This window comes from Mercenaria mercenaria, chromosome 6 (assembly GCF_021730395.1).
Source record: "Mercenaria mercenaria strain notata chromosome 6, MADL_Memer_1, whole genome shotgun sequence".
NCBI classification, from domain to species: domain Eukaryota; kingdom Metazoa; phylum Mollusca; class Bivalvia; order Venerida; family Veneridae; genus Mercenaria; species Mercenaria mercenaria.
The window spans coordinates 31,214,590-31,235,766 of record NC_069366.1 but is presented as its reverse complement, the minus strand read 5'-3'; the positions used below and the strand labels follow the sequence as shown (position 1 = coordinate 31,235,766).

At 33.7% G+C, this 21,177-nt stretch overlaps 1 protein-coding gene across 1 annotated transcript; it reads right to left on the bottom strand.

Annotated features, from left to right (window-relative positions):
* On the bottom strand, window positions 1-16,954 carry LOC123550217 (multiple epidermal growth factor-like domains protein 6). The gene is made up of 5 exons (XM_045338648.2): window positions 16,861-16,954; window positions 14,369-16,733; window positions 6,739-6,868; window positions 6,321-6,361; window positions 1-4,966 (listed from the first exon to the last, which is right to left on the bottom strand). Exons 2-5 carry the CDS (start codon window positions 16,551-16,553, stop codon window positions 4,902-4,904), a joined length of 2,421 nt encoding a protein of 806 aa, XP_045194583.2. The 5' UTR covers window positions 16,554-16,733; window positions 16,861-16,954; the 3' UTR covers window positions 1-4,901.
* Between the last annotated feature and the right edge of the window lie 4,223 nt (window positions 16,955-21,177).

Genomic DNA, 21,177 nt, shown 5'->3' with positions numbered 1-21,177 from the left:
TTAAAATAAGGTAATTTTATTAGTACATTGCATATACAAAAATCTACAGTAACTGTTGTTAATTTCTTTTTACAACTATAAATATAAACAAGAGGGCCAAGATGGCCCTAGGTCGCTCACCTGAGAAACATACCATAACAGTGTAAACATGTTTAACATAGTGATTTCATGGAAACAAATATTCTGACCAATTTTCATTAATATTGGACAAAAAATGGGGTCTCTTGAAGTGGAAACAAGTATTTTCTTCAATTTGACCTAGTGACCTAGTCTTTAAGCCAAGGTAACCAACATTCGATCTTGATTAAGGCAATCATTCTGACTAAATTTCATGAACCTCAATTGAAACTAGAACTGTCTAGGAGTGACTCATACCCCCACCATACGGTCTTGTCACAGAAGAATGGCAACCATAGGAAATCTTAAAAATACTTTGAATAATATAAAAATGTCAAAAAAAGCTTAATACTTAAAAAGAATTTTACTCGTCTTTGGAGTACTTCATCCTGGGCTTCCACATATAAGTAATACTAGTATAATACTAGTATAGTAATACTAGTAAATATAAAAAATCTCTAATATTAGAGATACACTAAAAGTGTCTTACCGACCCATGTTACCACAGAAAAATGTATTTACTTTTTACATAGGACTTATAATAAAAAAGTTAGAAAAATACCTAAAATATTGAAAATCTAAAAATAGGATTTCTAAAAATAGACTAATTCTGGAATTTAAGGCAAAGAAACTCAGTACAAAAGTTAAAAAAGGGTTACTTCCCTTTTGCTCTAAGCCAATCAGAATGAGATATAGTGAAAATACATCAAAATTAACCTTAAATTCTAAGTAAAAGGGGACATAATTCAAGAAAAATTGGTGTCAGAGTTATGCACCTTGTGTCACATGATGTGGGTAATGAGGTGGAACATCTATTTTAAGTTTGAATCAAATCCGTTCAGTAGTAACTGAGATATAGAGAAAATACATCAAAATTAACCTTAAATTCTAAGTAAAAAGGGGCATAATTCATGAAAAATTGCTGTCAGAGTTATGCACCTTGTGTCACATGACGTGGGTGATGAGGTGGAACATCTATTTTAAGTTTGAATCAAATCCATTTTGTAATAACTGAGATATAGTGAAAATACATCAAAATCAACCTTCAATTTAAAGTAAAAGGGGACATAATTCATAAAAAATTGATGTCAGAGTTAAGCACCTTATGTCACATGATGTGGGTGATGAGGTGGAACAACTATTTTAAGTTTGTATCCTATCCATTTAGTAATAACTGAGAAATAGTGAAAATACAACAAAATTAACCTTAAAGTCTAAGTAAAAGGGGACATAATTCATGAAAACTTGGTGTCAGAGTTATGCACCTTATGTCACATGATGTGGGTGATAAGGTGAAACATCTGTTTTAAGTTTGAATCAAATCCATTAAGTAATAACTGAGATAATAGATTTCGCGATGCGACGCGACAAAACTGACTCCTAAATAGCCACCCCCCAAACATGTTTGGTGGGGGTATAAAAAAACAGCCTCTATCGCATACAAAGCGTTTTTCTTTGATTTGTCCTAGCGACCTAGTTTTTGATCCCAGATGACCCATATTCAAACATGACCTTACTTTCATCAAGGCAATCATTCTGACCAAATTTCATGAAGATCAATTGAAAAATACAGTCTCTATTGCATACACAAGGTTTTTCTTTGATTTGACCTAGTGACATAGTTTTTAACCACAGATGACCCATATTCCAACCTGACCTAGATTTCATTAAGGCAATCATTCTGACTAAATTTTATATATATCCGGTTTAAAATGCAGCCCCTATTGCGTACACAAGGTTTTCCTTTAATTTGGCCGGGTGATACAGTTTTTGACCTAGATGACCCATATTCAAATTCAGCCTAGATTTTATCCAGACAAACATTCTGATCAAATTTCATGAAGATCCGGTGTAAAATGCAGCCCCTATTACATACACAAGGTTTTTCTTTTGTTTGACATAGTGACCTAGTTTTTAACCACAGATGACCCATATTCTAATTTGACCTAGATTTCATTAAGGCAATCATTCTGACTAAATTTTATGTATATCCAGTGTCAAATGCAGACCCTATTGCGTACACAAGGTTTTTCTTTGATTTGACTGGCTGACCTAGCTTTTGACCCCAGATAATCCATATTCGAACCTGACCTAGGTTTCATCCAGACAAACATTCTGACTAAATTTCATGAAGATCCGATGTAAAATGCAGCCCCTATTGCATACACAAGGTTTTTCTTTGATTTGACCTAGTGACCTAGTTTTTAACTCCAGATGATCCATATTTGTAACTGGCCTAAATTTACTCAAGGCAATCATTCTGACCATATTTAATGAAGATCAATTGAAAAATACACCCTCTATCGCATACACAAGGTTTTTCTTTGATTTGACCTAGTGACCTAGTTTTTAAACCCAGATGACCCATTTTCAAACTTGACCTAAGTTTTATCAAGATAATCATTCTGACAAAATTTCATGAAGATCAATTGAAAAATACACCCTCTATCGCATACACAAAATTTTTCTTTGATTTGACCTAGTGACCTACTTTTTTATTCCAGATAACCTATTTTCGAATTTGATTTGACCTAGTGACCTAGTTTTTGACCCCAGATGACCCATTTTCGAACTTGGTCTATATTTTATCAAGGTGTTAATCATTCTAACAAAATTTCATGAAGATCAGTTGAAAAATACAGCCTCTATCGCATACACAAGGTTTTTCCTTGATTTGACCTAGTGACCTAGTTTTTGACTCCAGATGATCCATTTTCGAACTCGGTCTAGATTTTATCAAGATTATCATTCTGACCAAAATTCATGAAGAGCAATCGAAAAATACAGCCTCTATCGCATACACAAGGTTTTTCCTTGATTTGACCTAGTGACCTAGTTTTTGACTCCAGATGACCCATTTTCAAATTCAGTCTAGATTTTATCAAGATAATCATTCTGACAAAATTTCATGAAGATCAGTTGAAAAATACAGCCTCTATCGCATACACAAGCTAAATGTTGACGGACGACAGACGACAGACAGACGACGGACGCCGGACACCGAGCGATCAGAAGAATTCACCCGAGCATTGCTCAGGTGAGCTAAAAACTATTTAATTTCAATTTTGATAATATTTCATTTTGAAATTGATTGGAAAATGTGGGGAAAATGTAAGAAATCATCAAACAAAGGGGAGTAATTCTCAAAAAATACACCATATGACACATGAGCTTTTATTAAAATATTTTACAGACTGGACAGGATGTTGACTAGTGACCTTTAAGTGTGACCTTGACCTTTGAGCTATGGGTCTGGGTATTGCACACGATACATTTTCCGATACATTTTCTCTGGTTTGAAGTCTGTTGATGAGATTTAATTTTATTAGTAAATTGATATTTTGGTAAATACCGCATATTATACGACATTGATAAGACTAATATTAGATAATGATAGTGTATAGTGCAGCATAAATTAGAGCAAACGAAACCGTCTTTCGAAACCCTCGGACACGCAGACACACACAAACTTAGGCGCTTTTATCTATCATAGACAACTGAGTACATGAATACATATAAACATCCATTGTCATGTTTAGTTTGAAAACAAAGAGTTACTGAAATGGTTGGAAAAATGACATCACTACATAATTTACAAATTACGCCATATTATAGACAGTTACCAAGTTACGATGGTGCTTCAAAAAGTTTTGTTACTGATGCGGTTGCATACATAAATACATGATTTTCATGTTTAATTTATATATACGTGTAATCAGATATTCAATGTCAACACAAACTCGAAAAGCTCTGGAAATCGGATCGGAGAAGAATGAAAAAATTGTATACATTTTAAATAATGACACTCTTATATACCGGCTATTTTCTGTGTTAAAATGGTTAAGACAGTGAAACGTAAAATACGTGCCTATATGAAAGGGCGTGTTGCGCTAAACAAGTTTTTAATGAACTGGACAATATACATGATCACTCTAACGTGTTATTTAAGGCAGTTTGAAGGTGGGTAAAGAATTTCAAGTCTTGTTTCATGACCTTGAAGATGCTTGTTGTAAAGGTCTAAGACATCGTTGATCTCTAGAATATTGATGCTTTCAAATATCATGTGGCGGAAGATGGGGATATTCTATGGAAGATATAGCTAGTAGGTTGATTATTTCAAAAGGAACAGTTCACTCTATTCTGACAAAGCATTTAGATCTTGGGAAGTTCTGTGCTAGACGAATCCCTCATTTATTGACCAATGATCAGGAGAAGACTAGATTACAATGCTCTAGGAACCTGGATAAATAATGTTAAAATTGCGACAATTGAAAACTATCTTTCTTACTAACAGTAGATGAAACTTTGGTTTGTACGTTTTAAAGTCAAAGACAATCTGATTATAAGCAATGTTGGGAACAAAATGAAAAACGTCCGGTAATAGCAAAGCGTCAGAAAAGCGCAAAAAAGTTCTGTTTAAAATATTTCTCTAATGCTTGAGGCCCAGTTGTGCAGATTTCTTGTCAAACAGAAATTTCTATTACTAGCTGTTTCTACAAGAACACATTACATTAATTCCATCAAGAAATTCTATAAGAAAAACGCCCGAGTACTGGTTTGAAACGCATTCCCCCCTTAATAACAACGCTCGAGCTCATAAAAGTAGTGTCGACATAAACTTTCTGCACAACGAAAAGGTAAGAATACTTCAACACGCATCATATTCTCCAAATTTGAGTCCATGCAACATTTTGATGTTGACAATTATGGTACCAAAAAATAAATTGCTGAATAGTTTTCTGTCGTTTAGTTCTTCATTCATATGTACATTTTACAGCAAATCCTCAAAGCTCTTCGTATGGATGATCTGGTGTTCTGGCATGAGAAAATTCAGCCATATCTGTCTGACCTACAACATGAAATAAAGCAAAGTTGATTACAATTCACTTAGTTAAACACAGTACCAAATAAAATGCATTACTCCTAGTGCCACCCAATATTCGGCAGTACGCTATATAGGTGTCATATCGTTGTAGATCACATAACATACTGTCATTTTTTAAATGGTTTGTGCAACATTTATGACAATTTTCAGTTTTTATACATTTTGTTAGAGATTGATTTAAGGAACATAAAGACCCATTATATAGAGATAGATCCCTACTGAAAAAGTATATTTTACTACTTTTCATCAAAAATTGTAATTACCTCACTTTAATATCAAAGTATTGAAAAAGTGGACTATTTCTTTAGATTCCGATAGAATTTCTAGTTTTACATTTGCGTTTGATAACTACTGGGATATTTCCACTTCCTGAAACAAAAGACATGTTTCAAAACAGCATGTAGCTTCGGAATTCACTGATTTCCAATGCGCAACCGAGGTAGTCAAAGGGAGGTAATAATAACTTGCAATTTTGGCAAAATGCATACTTTTCAATGCAAATGTTTGACAGATTTACTACAACAGTTCTTATATTCATATTCTTCCGTAGGCAAAATATGTTTATTTAATTTATACATGTGCTAAAATAATGCTATCTTGGTTAGGCAACCAGGATAGGAACATCAAACTTATTTTCCAGTGAAAGTCTAACATGTACCAAGAAATCGATGAACACATATAAGCGTAAATGATCAGTTATCAAAGTTTTAAACAAATCCATAAGTTGACCGAAATCTTATCAACCATCTTTAAGTGCAGCAGTATGATATATTGTGTAACAAAGGAGTGTGACAAAGGGATACACAGTATGCCGCGTGCACTTTGTCAAATGACAGCGCTATACTTCGTCAAAAATATTATATCATGGTAACGAAAACTCCCGCCATGGTTATTTTGTAAAGACATCAATGAAAGGCTTATAGCGGATTATAATTTAGAATTAATCAGTCCAACATCTTTTCATTATTTTCTTATATTTTTCGAACGGGTTAGTTCCATATCGATCTTTCTTTGTTGATTGACTTTTTTTCAAAGTCATTGTTCACACGTAAAGCATACTGCGTTCGTACATACTACATGTACACGAAGTTTGAGTATGTATCTACCAAGTCATTACTAACCGACAAATTGGTTAAATTACCCTGTTGAAGACCAATTAAGAACTATTGTTAAGTAAAAATCTGCAGTCTTTTACTCCATTATCAAAGTGGAGCTGAAGTGCAGATCTAAACATTTCGGACACTCGCTTGTAAGAGGTTCGCATGTACTACGAAGTGTGCTACATGCATGCACAACATGTCATATACTAGTATTTTACCTGAATTTGGATTCTTGGTTCTTTCCATCCTTTTATTACTTCTTGAAATATAAAAGACACATGTAATGTTATAACTCTATCTTTCAGCATACTGGTATTTGTTTCAGAATAGTCAGTTGCACAGCAAGTTATAGACTAGAAAGAAAACCTCGAATCAATTAAAAAGTATGTGCAGCAATGGCGTGTAATCATACTATTACTGATGTAATACTCGTCACGGTATCCGTACTTGTAGATGTTCAATAATTACATCTAAAATATCAACTTTCAGAAATATGTTTTTTTTTCAACAGAATAAAACGAAATGCGTTCGAAACCTATCTGTTAAAATCAATACATGTATAGATACACTAGATGTTTTTCAGAAACTGTCGGGTTTTTTAAATGTACACAATTTTACTAGATCAACATGATTTACCTTTTTAAAATACATTTCATCATGATGATAGCTACAATAATAGTAGCGATTCCGGAACCGATTCCAACTGACACAGTGATTATTACAATGTTTCTGTAAGTTTCGGTAGGTAAAACTACATTTGTATCACCTGGAATTAACAATTTGAATATAATTAAAATGACATCTTTCATCACAGACACAGTAAAAAATGGTTATTATAAAAGTACATGTATCCGTAATTAAGGTACCCGCTGTCAAAAGTGTAAATCGCGATTCATGCATGAACATTTTGACAGTCTTTACCAGACCGTGGGAACTTCAGAAATGAAGTGGGACAAAAAAGATCTCTTTTTATTCAAGATGACCACCATTTTTAATCTGGTCGTCTAAGATTAGAACAAAATTAAAATACAAATGACATAAAACTATCCAAATAACCTTAAATCATCTGTTAATGATTCTAAAGTATCGGATCATCAACAAAATAAACAATAAAAGACAATAAAATCCAAAATTATCAAGATGGCCGCTATTTTCAAAATGACCGCCGGAAATATCACCACAATTATTTTCAATGAGTATATTTTTCAAAACTTATAAATCATAAATTTGACATATTGTAAATAGAGTAATTAATCTTTATATTAATCAAATTGGTCGTTGTTTTCAAAATGGCTGCAGGAAATAAAAATACATGGATGCGGTACACATGTATATGTTATGCGCAGTATGAGAATATGAACCGCTCTAGAATTGCCCCACGCATTTTAAGACCTCCAATAATGTCCGACAATGTTTGAATTCTTAAAACGTGCAGGCAAATTATAGAATATTCCGTGCACATTTAAAGAATTTGAAAAAAGTGAGAATCGCCTCTAATACACTGATATATGATTATAGTGTTGAAAAGATATTTCGACAGTAGAGCAGAAAATAATGATCCCTGGCATGGATATTTTTTGTCGGACTGGAGTAAATCGAGCTGTTGATAAAGCATTGCAAGTAAGGGTTAACTTTGGAGCAATGAAGATATAATCATAAGGAAAGTTTTTAGAGAGGCTTCGGTATCATTTCTATACAATTACACGCATGTGTATGATTACATTCCTGTTTTCAATAACGCCTGAGTTTTTCAAATACACAGAATTTTACTATTTTCACACAATTAGCTGTCTATGTTCAAACTGTACTGATTTTAAACGTGTAAATAAAGCTGGATTCTTTTCAACAGACGCCTAATATTCTGTTGAGGGATTTACTACACGTACGAATTCACATACAAATATTAAAAACTGACCCTTAAATTTTCGCCGTGTTTGGTACTACTTGTGATTTATGTGAAAAGAACAAGTGAGTCCTAATTACTGCTTCAAGAAACATATACAGCTTTTTGACAATGGCGGTCTTAACACAGTCGGCAGAAAGAACAACTTGGCAAAACAATTAAAAGCTGACATTTGAAAAACAAATACACAGGTGTACACACAAACGAATTCAAGATTTTTAGAAAATGTTCCTCTGCTGATTAATTTTGGTTTGAATATTAAGTAAAAATACGGAATATAAATGAAATATAAAAAGCCTGCATAGTTGAAGAAAGTAACAAGATAGATATGCTCCTTTAACAGCGCTGTATGTCGTATGTAATTTTACATTTGTCTCATGCATGGAAGACTGAAATGCTCAGAAATGTGTTTAATATATGCACCCATAATGTTCATAGAGAAAAGTCACAACATCATTGCTCCATACTATCTAATGTACTTGCACTTATCTTGTGACACTTGAGGCTTTAAGACATATTTCAGCTTGCCTGAAACTATACCTCGTCAACAATATCTGTTGTTCTGATAAACCACATCTCTTCAGAAAGTCCTGCTACTAGGAAAAAAGAATAAAAATGCTTTATACAGCTATGACCGTTGTAATTAAATGCCTTGTCGTGACGAACAGGTGTTGTGTCACATCTACACATATAGTCTGTCCAGGATTCAAGAATGTTGTATAACTTTATTATTCAAACGTTGATTTAGGTCAGTAGTCTATCTTGATAGATTGATATTTTTCAACAAGTTTATATTTTTTTCAATAAAACTTATTTTAATCAAAATCCGGTTACTTCCTACTAATAAATTCAAACCAGTGTCGGGTAATTTTAAACCCAGCAACGGATACTTTGACAACCATATCTAATCCATATGTATATTTTGTGGTCTCATTTCAATCGGCAATTTAGGTAACATAATAATAATGACCTGCATAAACAGAGAATCTTTATTCTGTTGATAGTTTCAGTTACTTAAATAAATATCGGATGATTTTAAGTGTAAAAAGTGAATTTGGTTAACTCGATCATTAGAAAATACAGTGTTGTATAAAATCAGGCAGCCATTTTCAAAATGGCGGCAATCTTGAATGAGGTGATCTATTTTAAGTTCCTTTTCATTTTTGATGTGATCATAGTCTGTTTAAAATTTCTTTAAGGGTTTGCGCTTGCATCACCATTTGAATAACCGTCCTAATTATCGCACCATTATGAATGTAAATCATAGAAATTATACCTCGCGTCAAAGAATTACAAATAGATAATACTTGATAAATGGATGCAAGATGGTTTTATTATTGAATTTATAATAGAATCTGATGCTGTTTTTATTTCTTTAAGTAAAAAGTTTAAAGATTTTTGAGCATTTAAAGACACATCTGACAGTTTTCTGTATGTATATAGGCAAACATTTTCCTACAGACAGAATTTCTTTTAATTTTGTGTACTGACTGAGAATCAAGTTTAAAACGGAAATATGTATTAAAAATCATAGGTACCGGTGCTTGTTCTTGCATTATCTGCTCTTGAAAATAGATTTTTTCAGTATTTTCCGACTTTCACGGACAGACAATTCATGACCAAGGCTGGGTACCTATGATTTGCTTTATTTATATTTCCGTTTTTTTTATTTGGTTCTCTGTCAGTAAACACAGTTGAAAGAAGAAATTCTGTCCGTAAGAAAATTTTGCCCCATGTCAATATAGACACTGTGGCAAATGTCCTTGACTATAAACATGATAAAATTATACCTCAAAGTCCTGATCTTTCCCATGGACCGAATTTCTTTAAACTTTGTATACTGAATGCAAATGATGACTAAACAGAAATATAAATTAAAATGCACATTTCCATTGCCTTAATCTTGAATTATCTGCCCTTGAAAATTGGATTTTTAGTATTTTCTGATTTTCAAGGGCAGATAATTCAACAGCAAGCACCGGTACCTATGATTTTTAATACATATTTCCGTTTTAACTTGATTCTCAGTCAGTACTCAAAGTTTAAAGAAATCCTGTTTGTAGGAAAATTTTTGCCTACATACATATAGAAAACTGTCAGATGTGTCTTTAAAGGGACTGACTCACACATTTTAGGCGAAAATTCTCTCAAAAGTCCAAAAAAGTGAGTAGTCTGAAAGTGACTAGTGGTACAAACCTACTGACATAAGATTTTTGCAAGATATTCTGAAAAAGAACCAAAAATATTGTGCAAAACTTAGAAAACCGTTGCACACTTCTGACAGAATACAGAAAATTTACATTGTTTTTGCATTTAACCCAATATGTAACTTTTATTTTCGCCCACTCAGTCATTTTTCAGTGTCATAAACTAGGTGGAAATAAACATGTTGAAAAGTTTAACCCAAACTGTGGGCGAGTAGCTTTAAACTAACAACAGGTAAGCTATATTGAGAAGCAGTATGTGATTGGATGGCATTGTTACAACCCGTTTTGTAATAAAGTTGCAAATTGTAATAATTATAACAAAACGGGTTGGAGTGCTTATTACAATTTGAAATATAACAATTTGACATTAACTATTTACATAAAAGTAAAAAAAAAACAAATACAAAATCAATGAGGATACTCAAATTGTAATAATTATTACAAAACGTGTTACAGTGCTTATAACAGTGTGAAATAAATTTCTTAGTAGAAACGCATTTGTGTCATAGTTCTATGGTTCACTACGTAAATAAAAGTGAAAGATGTGAAGATGTCATTCTTATGACAATTTGGCATTACCAACTTACATAAAAGTAGGAAAAAAAACAAGTACTTACAACATTAATGTGGATACATAAATTGTAATAATTATTACAAAACAGGTTAGAAAGCTTATTACAATGTGAAATTGACATAGCAACCCGTTTTGTAATAAAGTTGCAAAATGTACTAAATTTCTGAAATAGTTGTAACGCATTTATGTCATAGTTCTAAGGTTCACTATGTGAATATAAGTGAAGGATTTGAAGATGTGACGTGTCACACTTACGACAATTTGGCACTTACTATTTACATAAAAGTAAAAAAACAAGACAAATACTTACAAAATCAATGAGGATACTCAAATTGTAATAATTATTACAAAACGGGTTAGAAAGCTTATTACAATGTGAAATGGACATCTCAACCCGTTTTGTAATAAAGTTTAAATGTAATAAATTTCTGAGTTAGTTGAAACGCATTTGTATAATAGTTTTAAGGTTCAGTATGTGAATAAAAGTGAAGGATGTGAAGATGTAATGTGTTATACTTATGACAATTTGACATTAACTTTTTACATAAAAAAAACAAGTACTTACAATATCAATGTGGATTCTCAAATTGTAATAATTATTACAAAACGGGTTAGAAAGCTTATTACAATGTGAAATGGACATCGCAACCCGTTTTGTAATAAAGTTGCAAAATGTAATGAATTTCTGAGTTAGTTGAAAGGCATTTGTGTCACAGTTCTAAGTTTCACCGTGTGATTAAAAGTGAATTAAGTGAAGATGTAATACGTCATACTTATGACAATTTGGCATTAACTATTTTTATAAAAGTAGAAAATAATAAATGCTTACACACTTAATAATTTTTACAAAACGGGTTAGAAAGCTTATTACAATGTGAAATGGATATCGCAACCCGTTTTGTAATAAAGTTGCAAAATGTAATAAATTTCTGAGGTAGTTGAAACGCATTTGTGTCATATTTCTAAGGCTCATTATATGAGTAAAGTGAAAGAGATGAAGATCTTGTTACAATATGGCTTTTACCTATCATACATAAGAAAAGAAGGCAAGCAGTTAGAAAATAAAATTGGATATTCATAAAATGAGTGAAATTGAAATCATTATTACAAAACGGGTTAGAAAGTTTATTTCATTGTGAAATGCACATCACAACCCGTTTCGTAATAAAGATGCAAGATGTGCTAAATTTTCGAGTTAGTTTAAACGCATTTTTGTCATAGTTCTGAGGTTCACTATATGAATAAATTTGAAGGAGGTGAATAAGTAATGTGTCATACTTTTGACAATTTGGCATTTAAATTAAAAATAATAATTACATCTTCACATCCTGCACTTTTATTCACATAAACTATGAAACCAACGCGTTTCAACTAACTCAGAAATTTATTACATTTTGCAACTTTATTACAAAACGGGTTGCGATGTCCATTTCATATTGTAATAAGCTTTCTAACACGTTTTGTAATAATTATTACAATTTGAGAATCCACATTGATAATGTAAGTACTTGTATTTTGTTTACTTTTATGTAAAAAGTTAATGCCAAATTGTCATCAATATAACACATTACATCTTCACGTTGCGATGTCCATTTCACATTGTAATAAGCTTTCTAACCCGTTTTGTAATAATTATTACAATTTGAGTATCCGCATTAATATTGTAAGTACTTGACTTTTTTACTTTTATGTAAGTAGTAAATGTCAAATTGTCGTAAGTATGACACATTACATCTTCACATCCTTCAGTTATATTCACATAGTGAACCTTAGAACTATGACATAAATGCGTTACAACTATTTCAGAAATTTAGTACATTTTGCAACTTTATTACAAAACGGGTTACGATGTCAATTTCACATTGTAATAAGCTTTCTAACCCGTTTTGTAATAATTAATACAACTTATGTATCCACATTAATGTTGTAAGTACTTTTTTTCTACTTTTAAGTAAGTAGGTAATGCCAAATTGTCGTAAATATGACACATTACATCTTTTCATCCTGCACTTTTTTTACGTAGTGAACCTTTGAACTATGACACAAATGCGTTCCTACTAAGAAATTTATTACATTTTGCAACTTAATTTCAGAACGGGTTGCGATGTCTATTTCACATTGTAATAAGCTTTCTAACTCGTTTTGTAATAATTATTACAATTTGAGTATCCTCATTGATTTTGTAAGTACTTGTTCTTTTTTTTCTTTTATGTAAAAAGGTAATACCAAATTGTCATAAGTATAACATATTACATCTTCACATCCATCACTTTTATTCACATAGTGAACCTTAGAACTATAATAAAAATGCGTTTCAACTAACTCAGAAATTTATTACATTTTGCAACTTTATTACAAAACGGGTTGGAATGTCCATTTTACATTGTAATAAGCTTTCTAACCCGTTTTGTAATAATTATTACAAATTGAGTATCCTCATTGATTTTCTAAGTACTTGTCTTTCTTCTTTACTTTTATGTATATAGTTAATGACAAATTGTCGTAAGTATAACACATTACATCTTCACATACTTCACTTTTACTCACATAGTGAACCTCAGAACAATGACATAATGCGTTTCAGCTAACTCAAAAATTTAATACATTTTGCTACTTTATTACAAAACGGGTTGCGATGTCCATTTCACATTGTAATAAACTTTCTAACCCGTTTTGTAATAATTATGACAATTTGAGTATCCGCTTTGATTTGTAAGTACTTGTTGTTTTTTTAACTTTATGGAAATAGTTAATGCCAAATTGTCATAAGTATGACACATTACATCTTCACCCCCTTCACTTTTATTCACATAGTGAACTTTAGAACTATGACACAAATGCTTTTCAACTAACTCAGAAATTTATTACATTTTGCAACTTTATTACAAAACGGGATGCTTTGTTCATTTTCACTTTGTAATAAGTACTCTTTACCATTTTGTTGAAACTTCCTTGATGTTATGCTCACCAACCTTCTTAGTTACAATTAATGAGTAAAATTACAGGTTAAAAGTACGTCACCTGACATCCTCACCTCATTCAATTTTATTCACATAGTGAACCCTAGAACTATGATTGAAATACATTTACACACACTCTGAGAAATTTATTACATTTTGCAACTTTATTACAAAACGGGTTGTGATGCCCATTTCAAATTGTAATAAGCACTCCAACCCGTTTTGTTATAATTATTACAATTTGCAACTTTATTACAAAACGGGTTGTAACATGGCATAGTATTGAATTAGCATTTGCTTTTTTAAAAACATTTTCTACAAGGTAAAAGCTAATATAAATCTACGAACTTAAAATATCATAACATTCAACTTCTTTAGAGCAAACTAAAATCTGTTTGTTATAGAGATATATCGCTTTTGAGAGATGAATGTACTAAGATTTTATCTATATTTCGGGAAGCCTTTGTAGAAAGATGTTTACTCTTCAGATGTGATGTATCGTGAACAAAGATTAAACTGATGCGAGTGTAAAAACGGAAGTTAAATGAATGTATACATTCATTAGGTTAACAAATAAGTCTGGTTTCAGTTCTACTGGTAGGTTTACTTAAACTATTCTTACCTGTATAGATTGTCGGACATTGTTCGCATTTCCCATTGTGTACGTTACAACACTGGCACCCGCCGATACAGCTCTTCTCACAAGAAAGCCCCCAATTTCCAGCCCTACACAATATGCAGTATCCCTTTTCTATTTCACAGTCCTGACATCGACTAATGTCGCAGCTGTTTTCGCATTTCTTTCCCCAATAGCCGGGTTTGCATTTTAAGCAGTGGTCGGAATATTGTGAACACATTTCACAATTAGTGTATGTACAGACGTGTTCACATTGTTTTCCCCAAAAGCCTGATTTACACCCATTGCAGTTACCGGTGGTTATATTACAATCGATTATGCAATTTTTACTGCAAGAATAATTACAGCTTTGTCCCCATGACGAAATGTTGCAAGTTTCACAGTATCCCGAGGATTTATAACAGGTCAGACAATTATCTGATTTACAGACTTGCTCGCAAAAACGTCCCCAAAAGTTTGGTTTGCAGGTAAGACATCTCCCGTTAGTTTGTACACAACCGTTTTCACAGTTCTTTGGACAAATAGATGTACAATTGTCTCCCCATTTCCCCAATTTGCAAAGTTCACATTCTCCAGTATTTGCCTTGCAGCTTTGACAATTTCCTTGTTCGCACGTATACTGACACTTCGCTCCCCAGAAACCAGGTAGGCAATATTTACATTTTCCATTCGTAATATTGCATTCTTTGTTACAGTTATGTGGACACTCATTCTTGCATGAATCTCCCCATTTCGAGGGTACGCAGCTTTCACATTTACTTGTCTGTTGATGGCATATGTCACAGTTTTCAACACACTTCTTGTCACATTTATCACCCCAGAAATTGTTTATACATTGGTCACAGACACCACTACGACTATTACATGATTGGAAACAGTGTGCAGGACACATATTGCTACAATTTACACCCCATGTTCCAGATTTACAGTATTTACATTCTCCCAAAGTTTGATAACATCCCGACTGGCAGTTGGTAGGGCATTTGTTTAAACAGGATTCTCCCCCAAACCCAGCATCGCAAGACCTGCATTGACCTGTATACCTGTCACAGTCACAGTTACATACATTTTCACAGAACTCTCCCCATTTACTTGAGTTACAGGAGTTACAGTGTCCAGACTCTTTTTCACACTTGTCATGGCAACTGGATGTACACTGGTTTTGACAAAACTTTCCCCAGTAACCTGGATAGCATGCTGGACACACACCGGTATCTCTGTCACAGTTACCATAGCATTGAAGACTACAAGTCATATCACACATTTCTCCCCATTTACCAGTTGCACAACTCCCGCATCTCCCATTATTTTTGTCACATGTCTTTAACAAACATGTTTCTCTACATACTTCCGAGCATAATGGACCCCAAAATCCAATTTTACAATCGGCACACGTTCCTGATTGTCTGTTACAATGTCCTAGACACGCGCGACTGCATTCGTGTTCACAGAACCGACCCCAGGAACCAGATAAACAATTGTTACATTCCCCAGAGCGTCTGTCACAGTTTCCTGGACATGATTGACTGCAATTTCGTTCACAGAATTGTCCAAATGTCCTGTAATAACAACTCGTACATTCGCCACTGTCTTTGCTACACGTACTAGGACATGTTGATGCACAATGTGTATCACAAGCTGTGTTCCAGTAACCATCGCGACAACGGTCGCATGTTTGTGTTTTGGAATTACAGCTAGGCACAAGGCAGTTTGTTGTGTTGCATTGAAAAGTGCACTTTTCGCCAAAAAATCCAGGAATGCATCCTTTGCAACTGCCATCATCTTTCTCACAAGAACCCGACAAACATTTTCCACAAACGCTTTCACAAGTATCACCCCCATCTTCCGATTTCACACTGCAGACATGCGCCAGTCTTAGCATCACATCTATGACAGTTTTCATCTGGGCATACACTAGTGCAGTTTGTACCCCAACGTTTAGGTAAACACACAATGCATTGTCCTGTTTGCTTATCACATACACGACAGTTAGCAGTACAATTCCTTTTACACAAAAGCTCTCCCCAGTATCCATTCTTGCACGTGTGACATGATCTGCCAGACTTACTACATGTAAAACACGTTTTTGGGCATGTCGCATTACATTTATCTCCATACCAACCATAAATACACGTGAAACATTGTCCGTTTGCTTTATAACATTGGCCATCAGAACAGTTTTCTGGACATATATTGTTACAGTACAATCCCCAGCGATAGGAATTTGTACAACGTCTACAAATACCCGTTTCCTTATCACAGCCAAAAGGAGCGTAGCAGTTATGACCACATGGTTGTGTACAGTTTTCTCCCCAAAAGCCTCCTTCACACGTCTGGCAAAGAGACATACCTGGTGTAAACAACAGTCAGACTTAAACGATTTTTTTACAGAAAAATATCTTTAAATCACGTACAGAACGTCCAAAAAAGAGAAAATATGAGCTTTAAAAATGCAAATATTCAAGAAAGATACTTACCAGGAAAACAACTCAAAACAGAAACAAAATATGCAATCCAAAGTGTGTCCATGTTAAGTGTCTTAAAAATGTTAAGGCTTTCAGTAAAATAAACTATTTCAAAACTGATCAATGCAAATTGTAACAAAATGTTGCATCTATTCAACGAAACTTCCTGGTCCATAAAAACATTTTTTGCTTATAAATTGACGCGAAATCGACCCAAAAACAATGTGTAATAGAATACAAATCAAAACTGAATGAATTAAAAGTACTTTATTTCGTGCTCAGTTAATGTGATTTGATCTGTAGCTTCGAACAAACTTTATTTACTATCAATAGAAAAGGTCATGTAAATATTTGAATGATATCCACTAAATAGCCTCTGCTTTTACCGATATGGCGAGCGGTTAGTTTCAGTTATCATCATCATCATCGTCTTACCTAAAACACTAACAGATCAAACTTGATAATCACTCTTTGATGAAATTACAAACTGTGCGAGGAATCTACTCTGTGTGCAGGTTTGCATAAATTTCTGCTGAACGAGACTGTAACTTTGAAAGTAATTGAATATTTTGATAAATACCATAATACTATATCGCATTTTTGTAACATGACTTTTTGAATTTTTATCTCTATGAAAATATGTGCGTAATGATATAACTTTCTTGAACGAGAAAAAGACTTAAACGTCTGTAAAAGACATGCTGTTTTAAAATTACACGTGTAAAAGACCTGTGATTGAAACTCGAGCAGAAATGCAATGAGAATCTACAGGTGCATAACTTCCATGTTTCAAAAATACATCTGTAAAATATTACATTAGAAAATTACAAACGTATGTGGTACCGTTTTACTATTGATTTACTATTTCGAGATATTCTAAATTCTTTTTGTGATATCCTAACCACATTTTAAGATATCATTAAAGGTATTTTGTAATATCTTAAAATATAGTGTATTCAATGATATAACTAATTACATTTAATGATATCATTAAATGTATTTTGTGATATCCTAAAATGATTTTAAGATATCATAAAAGTTGATTTAAGGATATCACAAAATATAATATTTTATAACTCTAAATAATAATACTTTTTTCATACCCCTATTTCGATTTAATGATATTCTAAATTCATTTAAAAATATTTTTTATTTAATTATATCTTCAATCGATCGATATCAATAATACATACACAATAGTATTATTGTACCGTTTTAACTTTTTTAATGATACAATAAAATCAGTTTTAAGATATCAAAAAATAGTCTTTATTTATGGATATCTATAATTCTTTTAAATAATATTTCCTTAAAATTGAGGCTAAGATATCCATAATTAATTTCACAGTATTTAGTGATATCACAAAATTCATTTATTTTATGATATCCTTAATTCTATTCAATGTTATCTTAATTAAGTTCGTTTTGTGATATCAAAAAATATTTATTATGAATATCATAAAATAGAATTTAAGATATCATTATATTGAAATAATGATATCATGAAACAAAATTGATTTTAAGATGTCGAATAATTGAATTATAGATAACGATAAATCATTTTGTGATATTTATAAGTGAAATCAAAGAAGGATTAATGATATCCATAAATGAATTAATGATATCCATAAATGAATTAATGATATAAAAAAATGAATAAATGATATCACAAAAAGAATAGAAGATATAAATAAACGGATTAAGGATATCCACAAATGAGTTTGTGATGTCAATTTCTTCACATGAATCAGAGGTGGAGGACAAATGATTTCAGACAAAATGTATTCTATCAAATCCCAAAGGAGAACATACACCTCGCCCGGGGATCGAACTCACAACCCCATGATCCATAGATCTGCGCTCTTTCTCTATTGAACAATGCAGGCGGGTTTGAATTTTATCTATAAATGAGTAAATGCAATATTCATCTACTGTACTTATAATGGAGCAGGGGGCCTCCGCGGCCGAGTGGTTCAGGAGCTGACTTCAAATCACTTGCGCCTCATCAATGTGGGGTCGAGCCTCACTCGGGGCGTTGAATTCATCATGTGAGGAAGCCATCCAGCTGGCTTACGGAAGGTCGGTGGTTCTACCCAGGTGCCCGATCGTGATGAAATAATGTACGGAGGGGCACCTGGGGTCTTCCTCCACCATCAAAGCTGGAAAGTCGCCATATGACCTATGATTGTGTCGGCGCGACATTAAACCCAACAAAAAAAAATATAATGGAGCAATACAAACAAGTAATGTACAGTATGTTTTAAGCTGGTATGTAAAAGTTGTGACCACAGTAAGTTGATAATCGAACATTGCTCTCGAAATTCCTATTAGATACGTTGCAGCTAACCGATACATTTCTTCTTAAAAGAAGGCCTAAATGTCTAGCCTCACACAGCAGTAAGTATGCCTTCTCTATTTTGCAAACCTGACGCAGCTGTTTTTCCATAAAATCTGTAAGAAGATCTTTTGGAAGCATAGAATGCAATCAAGCATAATAATAGGAGACTCGGTTTGATTAAGTCCGTTCATGAGAGGTAATGGAAAGTGCAACACCCATCACGCCCCCTACCACTGCTCTTCTTAAAGGGAACTCTATTACACACGTATTTAATGGACTCCATGATTCAAAAGGACCAGAAAATATAACAACAACATGTCTTCCCCAAGTATCCTATTTGGCATTGTAGGTAAAAGTCGAAATATTGTAAATTGTATGAGAACATGATTTGTATTAATTGCAATTGCCAGCTGTTCTGTTGCAATTGAATCTGCAAGATCCCCATGGTGAAATCATGCAACTTAACTTGTTCAAAAGTCATGGAATTATTGTATGGAAGGCGAGAATATCTTCAGAAAAAGGCAAGATCCTAATTCTCATGTAGTTTTATTGCAGCCTTAACAATTTCATTATTGCATCTGTACTGACACACTTTTCTGGTACGCTAGTTTCAACACTGACCTGTCTGTGGATGACATTTGATACATCTTTCAATACAACTTTTTCCCGATCATTAAACGCAAAACCATTTTGACATTGGCCAGATACACCACTACGGAATGTCACACTGTTGGAATTATTCTTAAGGACAATTTACGTTCATATTTCTTTTTTTGCAGTATTTAGTTCTTCTAAGGTAATTGGCAGGACGCTAATTTCAAAAGGATTCACAGCAAATCATGCACTGCAAGACTTGCACCGACCAGTATATCAGTCACAGTCACAGTTACATATACTTGTGTCACAGGGTGGGAAAAATGTGCAGCCAGACCGGTTCTCGATGCTCTACCGACTGAGCTACCCAGCCGCCTACACACTTTCTCCCCGTTTTAATATTCAAATTCTATACCGTGACATATTCCCCCACCATTTTGAAATTCGTCCTCGAATTTTAGCGGGTACTTTATATATAAGCAATTACAGGCGTCGGAGACTAGCCAGACTCATGCCATCACGGTCCCACTTTGGGCACCAATTGTCACAGGGTGAGGAAAATGTGTAGCCAGACCGGGACTCGAACCCGGGGCCTCGAAATACCGTTCCGATGCTCTACCGACTGAGCTACCCGGCCGCCTATACACTTTCTCCCCGTTTTAATATTCAAGTTCTATACCGTGACACTTGCATACTCGAAAATAGACCCTGAATCTTTTTCACAATTGTAACGGCAGCTGGATCTGAACTGGCTATATAATTTTCGTCTAAACATGAATTCAAGCAGTTTGTATTCCGGGTTTAGGTATGCAAATGTTGTTAAAAAACTAGGATAAATATCAAACACGGAATGCCACGTTCCAAAAACGCAGCCTCCCCAAACGTTAATCCATCACGCGGACGCGCACACGACAAACACACACGCACACACACACACACGCACGCACGCACACAAAGCAAAACCACCAACAGCACAAACACTAGGACAAAACGAACAAACAAAGGAACACAGTGGGGCACCGCATTGGAACGGTCAGTGGCAAAACCACCACTGGGGAGCTTAAACCGGTTTATGGTGCGCACCCAACCTCACTCTTACCCCCACCATGTTCCAAAGACACGGGACAGTGTAAATAAAAGTAATCCCCGCCAGGTGAATCCCCAACACACGTAATGGAAACATAAAGGCTTGGCATGTAAAGCACAAAAATGCTCCTGTATAATTATATAAAAAGCAAATCTTAAGAATCAAAAACGTATGTACTCAATGCCTTTGCAGAAGAAGAGCATCGAGAGAAACACCCTTTAGGGCCCGACAAAACAGGCCAGAAGATAGATATCAAAACAGTTCAGTCCTGGTGGGATTTAAAAACTGCTTATCATAGAGTCCTCCCCCT

Excerpts from the sequence above, each read along its gene's own strand:
- LOC123550217 (XM_045338648.2), bottom strand. The coding sequence starts at position 16,553 with ATGGCCAATGTTATAAAGCAAACGGACAATGTTTCACGTGTATTTATG. Across the intron at positions 6,869-14,368 it reads ATGTCCGACAATCTATACAG|GTGATACAAATGTAGTTTTA; the intron begins GTAAGAATAGTT and ends TGTTAATTCCAG. Across the intron at positions 6,362-6,738 it reads ATGAAATGTATTTTAAAAAG|AAGTAATAAAAGGATGGAAA; the intron begins GTAAATCATGTT and ends TTATATTTCAAG.